At 41.5% G+C, this 11,638-nt stretch overlaps 1 protein-coding gene across 1 annotated transcript in view; it reads right to left on the reverse strand.

The window, feature by feature from the left end:
• FANK1 (fibronectin type III and ankyrin repeat domains 1) overlaps window positions 1–9,501 on the reverse strand; it is a 50,336-nt gene extending 40,835 nt beyond the window's left edge. The window contains exon 1 of the mRNA XM_066621439.1: window positions 9,426–9,501. Coding sequence (XP_066477536.1) covers window positions 9,426–9,501 — 76 coding nt within the window. The remainder of the gene's footprint in view (window positions 1–9,425) is intronic.
• Between the last annotated feature and the right edge of the window lie 2,137 nt (window positions 9,502–11,638).

The following is an 11,638-nucleotide window of genomic DNA, read 5'->3' on the forward strand; positions in this document are numbered from 1 at the left end:
CCTATACAGAACATGAGCAAAGAATGACCCAAGTTCCAGGTTAGCATTAGAAGCATTGAGAAAATAGTTTACACAGAGAAACAGGATTGGCTCAAAACATATGGATGCCTGAAGTGAAAAAGTAAAATGGTTCCCACACCCACTAATTAACATGGGTCATATTTTATCAGAAAGTCTCCCTGTGCTAGCCCTATTGCAATAAACAGGAGCTGTGCTACATTGTGCTCTTACGCACCTTTCATTCATGTCAGAAGAGCTTGCATAGGAAAACTTCTCATTGGGCCCATGGCTCAAATGTCTCACACTATGATGTGAACACCTAAGGAAGACATCTCACCTTACCCCAGGTAAGGTCACCTGAGAGTCCATCAGTGACAGCATCTCTCATCAATTATTTAGAGTGAATTAGGTGGACATACAGACTATTCTTGACAACAACAAAAATAAACAAGCACTGCTTCAAACTATCCATTTCTAGAGAGATGAGGAAGCATGACTGAGAGAGGATAGCCTTCAAAAATGTAGGGTTGGGGTGAGAGCCAGTAGCACATGACTGAGCAGGTGAGAACAGTGTTTACTCTGGTTCTAGAAGGGACAACTTGAGCTTGTCAGTATATTGCTGCTCTTCCAAGGTACTCAGAGCATCTTGGAAGAGCACAAGCAAAACAAACCTCAGTCTTTCTTCCCACCTTGAAGCTAGGAAGGTGGCAACAATCACTCCCACAGTTACTCTGAACTTCTAAAAACTTTTGTAACTCTGGAGACAATCCCTACCCCTATCACCTGCTCCAAGGTTTTAAGGCTAGTCACACTCACAAGAAGACAATTGGTCATGAAAAGCCTGTAGAGCCAAACTGTGTGCCCTGCTTCCTGCTCAGTCCTTTGAGCCAGTGTGCCTTAAATAGATCTCAAGTAGACTTACATTACTACCAAAAAAACAACAAAAAACCCTTTCATAGAGTAGTTTAATTAAACCTGGATATATTCAGTGAACAATGAACAGCAACCTGACTTTTAATGAAATTTTAAATATATGTATTTTTTCATTTTTATCCTAATACTATTGAAAAAATAATCACATATCTTAGAAGTAATAGTTAAATATCTTGAGCACATTTTACCAGAAATGTTTATATTCTTATGCAGCATTCCTCATTAAGCCAAAAGGACATTAATTACAACTGTGTGGGACCAATGAACTCTAACAGTGGGAAAGAGAACATTTTTCTCAGGAAAGCTACAATGAAACAGGATAACAAGCTTTTTGGCCTTTTTCAACAGAAATTTCAGCACTGTAATAAGAGGCACCTAATTTAATGAACATGCTCTCTACCAGCAGCAACTACTGGTATGTAATTAAAAATATAAATACATAAAGTACTATGAAGAACAAAGCACTTAATACAAACCTTTCACCGAAGAAACCCTGTAAGTCTTAAGAGGTGTAATCTCAAAATTCTGACATGACTAAGACAATAGGTCACAATCAGAAACTGACACAAGGATATCCTATTGTTACAAAAGCTACAGGCAATGTTTCAAAATGAATGAAAATAATACAAGCAAATTTTATTTTATCTCTTTGTCCTCCCAAATACAGAGATTCTTTGATTTAGATGCCTACTGAAAGTTATGGCCTCATTTGGTTAAGAATTCATACAATCAGTTTTTGTGTCACCTGAAGGCATGTCACTTCTACATTTTAATATTTAATTGTTGCTCCCAAGTGGTTCAAATAAATCTAAACCTGTGCTCCCAATTTTTTATAGGCTTTGTCATCAGTTTTAGCCAGCAACAGATATTCTATGCCAGTGTTTCTCAAACTGTGGGTCGGGACCCACTGGGTGAGTCATGAGCCAATTTCAGGTGGGTCCCCATTCATTTCAATATTTTATTTTCAATTGATTTTTCTCTGTAAACTGCTTTGTGAACTTTTAGTTGAAAAGCAGTATATAAATACTGCTAATAATAATAATAATATATTAGACTTGATGCTACCATGGTATGTGACTGCATTTGGGGGAATGTTACAGATCTGTACTTTGAACAGGCTACTATGCATATGCTTTTAACAATGATAATCAATGGGACTTACTCCTGGGTAAGTATGGGTAGAATTACAGTCTAGGATTGTTAAAAATTTTCCTACCTGATGATATCACTTCCAGTGGGTCTCGACAGCTTCTCATTCTAAAAAGTGGGCCCCAGTGCTAGAAGTGTGAGAACCACTGTTCTGCGCAATTACATGACTTCAGTGAGTCACACTGAAGTCTGGCTCAATCCCAGCCACTGCCAGCTAAATATCTAGAGCACCCTAATATTTCCTTGCCATTTGGGGGTAGCTCACTAGAGCTTTTGACAGCACTCTTGCAATATAGTATCAGAATACTCCACTTGTTTATAATAAAAGAAATAAACAATGCACTTCACTTATGTGCAGTTTATTTAACTGAACTTGTATTTCAATTAACCACAGGAGAACTATGTGTTCATGAGTTATTGATGGTTCTGGTGGCTAAAATGACTTTGCTGGCTGTTGAACAGGACGTGTTAAACTCTTCTAGTGCAGTCACCCCGAATTCTTGAGGTGGCTGGTGATTAGGAACAATGCCTTTCCAGGTGTTGTCCCGAGGCTGATATCACCTTAGCTGAAGTGCCTAGAGTAGTCATTCCCAAACTTTTTAGCACTGGGACCCACTTTTTAAAATGACTATCAGAACCCACCTAGGTTTACCAGACTTTTAAAAAAGGAGATCTAGAAAGAAATAATCTTTATTTATAAGTAATAATAACCAGAAAAAAAGATTCTCAAACGTTTATCTCCCTATATTTACACAAGCTTGCAAACTATAGGAGCGAAGCTCTTTGCAGGGTAATTAGCAGTACAGTATCTGATTTTTCAAAAGTCTCAGGGTTTGAGGCAATTAGTTATCTGATATTTCCATTACCCTTTGGTGACCCATCAAACATCAGGTTGTGACCCACAGTTTAGGAACCACTGACCTAGAGCCTAGACTCTAGGCTAGTCTAGAGCAACTGCTCTAGGAATGTTCAGGCTGCATTAAATGTTCTAAGAAGGCTGCATTAAAATTACTGCTTCTAACTCTGCCCCACTGGAGGCAATCAATCAGAAACAGTGGGGCGGGAAAAGCGCAGGTAGTATGAAAGAGGCAGAGGCTGACAAGTAGTTTGGCAACTTAATCTTGCCACCTAGAGTGAAAAGGAGCTAAGGCCAAATTGGTGTACTATTCTGACACTGTATTCCAGTGTTACTGAAACTGTGAAGCGCGGCTCCCTGGGGAGGCACCAGGAATGCACAGGGGAGGCACTGGATGTCCTCTCGCAGTGATACAGTCACACCACCTTTCCTGGGCAGAATGTGAGCCCTTCCGTCTTCTGCGCTTTTTTTTTAAAGCAGAAGATCGCTTCTCATCAAAGTGAAATTCTTTTCAACCCCCTCCTTCTTCCACTCCTCCCTTTCGATCTCCAAACCTTCCTGCTTTCCTCCCTCCCCCCCAAATAAAACGCTTCCTATTTGACCAGTCACCAGGGGTCGTAAAGTTGTTTCCATGCAGTTGGCAAAGGGGGGGGGGGAGAGGCAAGTACACACTTTACTTGGCCAAGAACAGAAAAAGGGAACAGTTTTTAAAGTGATTTATAAATCTTATTGTTTGACTGAAGAGGAAAGGCTGTATTTTTAAAGTGATGAATCTTGCTATTTGAAGGGAATACTTATCTGCCATTGATGAAGTGATTGCCAGCCTAATCCTATTCACACTTTCCTGGGAGTAAGCCCCATTGACTCTAATGGGACTTACTTCTGAGTAGACATCCATAGCTGTGCATCTCCTAGTATAGGAGACAAATCAGCCTCCTAACCAAACCCTTATCAGCTCTAATATATTTTCATGGTCTATGTTTGTTTTCCCCACCAGCTGCTGGAAAAATTTAATTTCATTTAATTAATAAAGGGTTCAATCCTATCCAAGGAGAATGGGAGAAATGACTAGTTGTATTGGGTTCCACAGGGGTGTGTGTGTGTAATGTTGGTCAAACTGGTTGTTCACAAAGTTCATTTGATAAAACAATTCTATTGGTATGCTTACAAAGTTAAAAAAAAAAAGAGAGTCCTCCTGGGCCAGACAAAATCTACCTACTCCAGCATGCTGTCTCCAACAGTGATCAGCAGCTGATCATTTATAAAGCATGTATATTGCTGTGTATTCATAATATATTTTTAAGATCTGCATTTGTTTAATGATATGATTAATGTAATTAATATTAATATAGTTAATATTTCTGGCCACTTCCTGTTTAATGATGACACTTCCAGCCCTCAGGAACATGATGGGGAGTCATGGCCAACAGCCACGGGGGTCAAGGGAGTCATGGGCCAAAAAGTTTGAGTACCACTGCTGTATTCCCTTGACATCTTTTGCAGAATGATGAAGTCCTGTCTAGCTGTGAAGCCTCACACAGTGAGCATATATTTTATTTTAATGAATCTACAAAGACTTTGCCTAAGTGTAATAAAAAATCTAGTATAGGAGAATATAATGGATCTGACAGATTGGAATACATTTCTAATTATCTCAAAGAACTGCACAAATGTATATAACCTTTTATAATAATTTAGAAGCCTATAGCTCTAATCAGCCTACATTTACTGCACTGTACTAGTAAAACTATGAAAAGGCAAGGAAAAAACCATGTAAGGTCATGGTCTGAAGCCTTTCAATCAAAGCTTTTTTAAAAAACCAAAACTACATTTTCTTTTTAAACTGCAGTGCTTAAATGGCTATTTTATCAAAATTCAACTTTTTAATCATATTATAAAAGTTTACTAAAAATGAATTAGGAAAATTCCCCAAACTCTCATCTCATGAATATCTAAGGGCACTATTTGGATATTTGGAGAAGACTGAAAACAGCATTACAAAATCTACCAGGAGAAAGAATTACATCTAGGAAAGATGCAATTTGAGTGCTGGAAGCAGTAATGTCACTGAAGTTTGTAATTACCTACTTCAGAATTTTAATTTGTCCAGCTCATGCTCAGATATTACTAATTGGACATTATTTCTAGTTCAAAATATAAAATGGATTCTGCACATGCATAGTTAAGCAGAGTTCAGCTTCCATTGCACCTACGTATGCAATGAGGGAAGCTGAACAATGGAATTGAAATTCTCATTTATCAATTGGACTAGTGGTTCTCACACTTTTAGCACCAGGACCCACTTTTTAGAATGAGAATCTGTCAGGGCCCACCAGAAGTGACATCATGACTGAAAGTGACATCATCAAGCAGGAATCCTTGACTGCAACCCTACCAACACATACCCAGGAGTAAGCCCCCTTGACTATCATTGTTAGGGTGCAATCCTAACCCCTTATATCAGTGCTTTCCAGCATTGGCATAGCGGTGCCAATGGGACATGTGCTGCATCCTGCAGTTGGGTGTCACTCATGGAGGCCTCCTCAAAGTAAGGGAATGTTGTTCCCTTACCTCGGAGCTGCACTGCCCTTACATCAGTGTTGGAAAGCACTGACGTAAGGGGTTAGGACTGCACCCTTAAAAGCATATACAGAGTAGCCTGTTAAAAGTACAGATCTGTAACATTTCCCCAAATGCAGTCGCATACCAAGATGATATCAAGTCTAATATATTAAAAATAAAAAATTGAAATGAATGGGGACGCACCTGAAACTGGTTTGCAATCCACCTAGTAGGTCCTGACCCACTGTTTGAGAAACACTGAGTTAGACAAATCACACTTCTTTTGTTGGCATTATCCCATCCCAGGGGGAGAAAGGCAAATCTTCAGTCCTTCCCTACCACACTCATGTGGGTGCATTCTGCCCCCTTGCACTGATTCTGTACTGCTAGCAGTATCCTTCACCAGCAGAAAGTTGTGTGTAGATTGTGTGTGTGTAGACACAGCAGAAGGAATGCCTGTGTAGATTCACAATGTATTTGGGGGTAATCAGTACATAGGAATTAAGAAGAGTTCCTACTGGCTATCCACCAGAGGTAGGGCTATATACCTAATGATATATATTTCAAGCCTTTCCAAGTTTATTGTAAGTCCTCCTTACTCCTCTTACCCCGAAGTATATACACATAGGATTGCAGCCATAATCTGATTACTGCCTTTCTAAAATATCTGCCATTCCATTAAAATGCTAACTCTGTCACTGGACACATCACTGGATGAAATACAGTTGAAACCCAGTCTACTGGAATACTGTCAAATGAGAATGGTCTCTGGGCAGCAAAGCAAAAAAAAAAAGTCTTACTTCAAAGCAAGGTAAGACTTTTGCTACCACATTCTGATGCTGCAGTTTCAGTTAGTGGAGGAAATAACATATAGACCAGTCATTGTTAACTTTATTCAAGAGATGATGAACAGAAAGAAAAAAAGACCAAATTGTAAACTATCAAATTTAAATTAGAAATCAGGTTTTAAGTCTTTAATAATCTCCCTGAAACTATTGCGGGTACCAAGACTTCACCAGATTCAAAACTAAATTGGATATGTTTACCAATGAGGCTATGATTTCTTTTCTGATTTCTCAATTGTGCTCCATAGTGACCAGAAGAACAACTTTAATCCCATATGATTTTAGTCCTGCCATCACCTCCCTCAGAACACTGACATAAGGGGTTAGGATTGCACCCTTAAAAGCATATACCCTTTTAAGGATTGCACCCTTAAAAGCATTATTAGCCTCAGAAACTGCAACAATCAGTGACAAGATTCTGAGGATTGTGGAGATTGACTAATTAGGCATTTTACAGGGATAGGTAACAGGCAGGATCTTAGCACAATCCTATGCATGTCTACTCAGAGGTAAGTCCCATTATAGTCAATGGGGCTTACTCCCAGGTAAGTGTGGATAGGATTGCAACTTTAGAATCCTAAAAGGATCTAGGGAGAAAAAGTTTTCTGCTCGGGATTGTTTGAAATACAATTGTTTCTTAAACAAGCCCATGAGTCTTATACATGTGCATAATTCTGCTCCTATCAAATATTAATGAAGCTATGTCCCAGGTTATGTCATCTAAATGTTATCAAATTGATAACTAGTGTTTTACAATGCAACTTTAGGTTGATGTGATTTCATACAAACTAAGCAGGACCTCCAAAAGAGCTTCCTCTAGACTTCAGCACTACTTCCCACTGTACAAAATCACACTGTATTCTGCTATTTATTCCTCACAAACCCAGTGCTCCTAAATCCCCAGCATTTTCTTCTCACTTTATCTCCTAAGCCAGGGGTGCCCAAACCCCGGCCCTGGGGCCACTTGCTGCTCTCAAGGCCTCCCAATCCGGCCCACTGTGAGCCCTCAGTCTCCAATGAGCTCTGGCCCTCCGGAGACTTGCTGGAGCCCATACTGGCCCGACACAACTGCTCGCACTGTGACGGCCAACTGTTCAACCTCTCATGTGAGCTGTGGGACGAGGGTTCCCTCCACTGCTTGTTGTTTCACGTCTGTGATGCAGCAGTGGCAGCAAAGGAAAGGCTGGCCTTGCTTTGTGCAAGGTCTTTTATAGGCCATGAGCAAGAGCTTCATTCATCCATATGTTCCATCTTTAATGTATTCATTAATTTAATTTATTCAAATTTGAAATGTAAATTAATTTGTAAAAATGTAAATTTTCCTGGCCCCCCCCCCCCCCCCCGACACAGTGTCAGAGAGATGATGTGGCTCTCCTGTCAAAAAGTTTGGACACTCCTGTCCTAAGCTAAACATACACTCCCCTCTAGGAAACTCACATTCCTGGTGTGCTTCCTTGAATCAACTGGAATCTTATTCTTGCTGTTCCTTTTCTTGCTCCTGTGCTCACACCAGACTCCCCATCTTCCTCACCTAGCGACTCCATGTCTCCAATACATTGAAGAACTATCCATATTTTAAAGTACACCCTGCCTCCCCTTTCCTCTCAACAGTCCTCAATTTAATTTCAGAATTGAGGTCCATAAGAGATAACAGGCATTTGTTTCAGACATGAAGCACCAGTGTATGCTAATTTTAATATTTTGATTTGACAAGATAACAAGTTTTTGATTTGACATGGTAACAAGACACACAGGATCCAAGAGCCCCACTGATTTCCAGAGACTCATGACTCCAGGGTAGAACTCTCCCTGTTTTTTTCTGACAAGGCTCATGCATCCATTTTTGCTTGGCCCACAGGTGTACACATTTGATCCCTGCTGCTTATATGCAATGTTGGGCAAAAATGGTTTAGCAACTACCCAACAGGCAGACACCCAAAACATGGAGTTTCCTTGTCACTGCATGTATGTGCTTGGAAAAGTCTTTGATTTTTTTAAAATTTGTGATGCAGATGCTGGTAGCATGGAAACCTTATCCCTCCCAAAAAGTATGATAATGCTATGGGGGTGGGGAATAAGATGATTGGAGACAGAAGGGGCAAAGTGCATTGTCCCATGTGTTAGATTTTTGCAAGAAAAATTGAAGTGGATTTCATATTTCACATAAATGTATATTTATTACATTTTGCTAATATGAAGGGTACAATTTATGGAACTGCGCTGCCAAAGGGTACGCAAATGAAAAAATATTGGGAACCACTGTCATAGAAGATAATGCCTTCTGTTCAATAGAGATGGTGGGATCAGGGTTTCAAATAGCGCAGGAGCCCCCTGAACTGGGTACTCTCCCCAAGCCCTCTTGAGAGTTGTTGCTTTGGTGGGGTTGCATGTGACTAATCAGCAGGGACAACAATGCACTCTTGAGGAGCTCAGAGGATCCTTGCCTTTGTTATTTACTTCATACCTTTAATGCCCTCCTTTTCCCTGTGAGTGATCCCTGCAGGCAGTGCATAGCCTTCTTGCAATTAATAAATTATATGCAATGTAGTGTTTAAATTTAATAATAATAAGGAATACAGTGTTTAAACTAACCCCATGGTATCAGTATATGAGTGTTCTTAGCTTTTATTTTGTCATGCCCTACATTTTCTCTGGGGGTGCCTTGGGGGTACATTTTGAGGTGCCTGGTCCTCTTTTGCACATGACATCTGGTCACCCTGCCCTCTCTTCTCACAGAGGATAAAGACTTTTCTGTTCCACAGAGGTGGTGGGATCAGGGTTCCCAATAGCCCAGGAACCCCCTGAACTGGGTACTCTCCCCAAGCCCCCTTGAGTGGTGGCTGCGGTGCAGGCTGGCATGGGACTGATCAGCAGGGAAGACAATGCACTCCTGACATGCTCAGAGAACCCTTGTCTTTACTTCATGCCTTCTGGGGCTGAGACTGGCTCATCAGAAACTCTCTCTACCCCCACCCACCCCCACGTTTCAGTCTCTACACTGGCCTGCCTCACACACACCCCTGCCCCCCCCCGTTGCTCACACCCGTTTGCTGCCTGCCTGCCTGCCTCCATTGGCTCACCCAAGTCCTTCTCCATGAGTAGCTCTCGCCCGAGGCCCTCCACTCCTCCAGGCCGCGCCCAGCGTTCCGTTGCCATGACAACACAACAGCCGCGCGAGTGAAGGCCTGGCGTCGGGGAGAGAGGCGGGGAAGGTGGGGGGGAGATGCCCAAAGGCCCCTCCCCACCTACCCCCTTCCTTCCACCAGGATCTTTTCAATGCTCTCAAGACCCAAAGGCAGCAGGAAGAACAAGGGTGTGTGTGAGAGTAGATCCGTCCCATAGATAGTTTAGAGCCCAAGCCTAGGGATGTCTACTCAGAAGTAAGCCCCATTATAGTCAATGGGGCTTACTCCCAGGAAAGTGGATAGGGTTGCAGCCTCATAGCCCAATACCAGGCATGTCTACTCAGAAGTAAGCCCCATTATAGTCAATGGGGCTTACTCCCAGGAAAGTGGATAGGGTTGCAGCCTCACAGCCCAACCCTATGCCTTTCTACTCAGAAGTAAGTCCCATTATAGTCAATGGAGCTTACTCCCAGGTAAGTGTAGCTAGGATTGTCTGACCTGTTTGTAAAGAGAAGCAACCTGTCAGGGTTCTTGCCTACCTGAGAATCAGGCCACTTGTGGACCATTTTTTAACAAGAGTAGAAGAATCCCAATAGGCAGAAATCCAATATACAGGAATGTTTTTTTCTGGAAAATGTAAGATGTTCACAGCAATGAAAGTCCTCCTACAAGGCACATTGGATACTACTACTACTTAACATGTATATTTCACTTTCTCAGTGTGCAAAGCATTTGACATGAATCTGGTGGTGTAGCTGGTGGGGGTGTGAAGCACTAAGTTTTGCAGGGAGCCTCATCACAGCATGCAAGTGGTGTTGCACCCACTGCCCAGAATGGCACCAAAGGGGAAGGGCCGCTTGCAAGCTGCTGCTGTGAGGCTCCCTGCAACACACAGTGCTTTGCACCCTATCCAGTCATAGCTAGAGGGGGTGCAAAGCACGAAGTTTTGCAGGGATTTTTGTAGTTTTGCGTGTATCACCTTGATGTTGTCCTTCCAGCAACCTTGTAAACTAAGTATTGTTATAACCCCATGTTGCAGCTGGGGGGGGGGTGGCTTGCCTAAGGCCATCTAGGGAGTTCAGCACCAAGGCAAGATTCAGATGGAAGCAATCTTTATTCCAGTTCAGTAGCCGCTGCGCTATACCAGCAGCTGCTGGTACTACTACTATTATGACTATTATTACTAGTATTACTAGTATTACTACTACTATTATGCCTGTGTATGTTCTACAATACCAAACAAGTGCAGCTTGAACAGCGCACGCTTGGGCACTCAGGTAACAGCCCAACATATTGGATTTGTATTTTAAAAGCATCTGGCTCTTATGATCTCAAAGATAGGCTTGAATATGCATTGGCAAAACCTCTGAGTGATTAAAGATGACCAGGAGATTGGGCTTCAGAGTCCAACTGTTATGTGTTAATCTCACCCTGCCCTACCCTGCAGGAGTAGAAGAAGTGTGTACAGATTAAGCATATTTGTCAATATATTATCAGTTTGCGTAATGTGTATGAATTGCAGAACACTGCTTTTCTTGGGGTGGAACTGGGAAAGGGGGGTAAGTACTGACAAATTTAATGCTGATAATGCCAATGATGCACAATGGTGTAACTTGGGAGGCTCACTCAGATGGTGTTTTTCCTGTCTCAGTAGTGCACTGAAACATACAAGCAGAAGTATATGAAGTGTCCAGAGAAAAGGCAAGTGCTTTGTCCTTGAGATCGCTTGCAATTAGCATGGAAACTAAAGAACATGTCACATGCTACTCCGTTACTCTTGCAGACCATCAAAAACCAGTATAAGCTAAAGAACTCTGCACTTCTGGAGTGAAACAGCACTCCCAGTTACTGATCTGCCCTGATTTGGTCACATCACTACATCTGTACCTAAGATTTTTGAACAGATTGAGGGGAAAACATTAAAGTCATGGCCAAACCAGGTTCTTTATCATGAACAATACTTTTTAAACTCTAATAATGCATCTCTCTCTCTTAAAAAAAATCCCAGAAAGCTCCATATTGTATTACATGAGAATTGTTTTGAATGCTTGGCCTGTATTTGAACATTTTCCTAATGATACAGTACTTTTATCTGGCTGTTGCACAAAGCTATCAGTTTTCTCCCAGCTTTTTGCGTAGCACATCCAGTGGTAAAATCAATTGTAATG

This window comes from Tiliqua scincoides, chromosome 3, assembly GCF_035046505.1.
Source record: "Tiliqua scincoides isolate rTilSci1 chromosome 3, rTilSci1.hap2, whole genome shotgun sequence".
NCBI lineage: Eukaryota > Metazoa > Chordata > Lepidosauria > Squamata > Scincidae > Tiliqua > Tiliqua scincoides.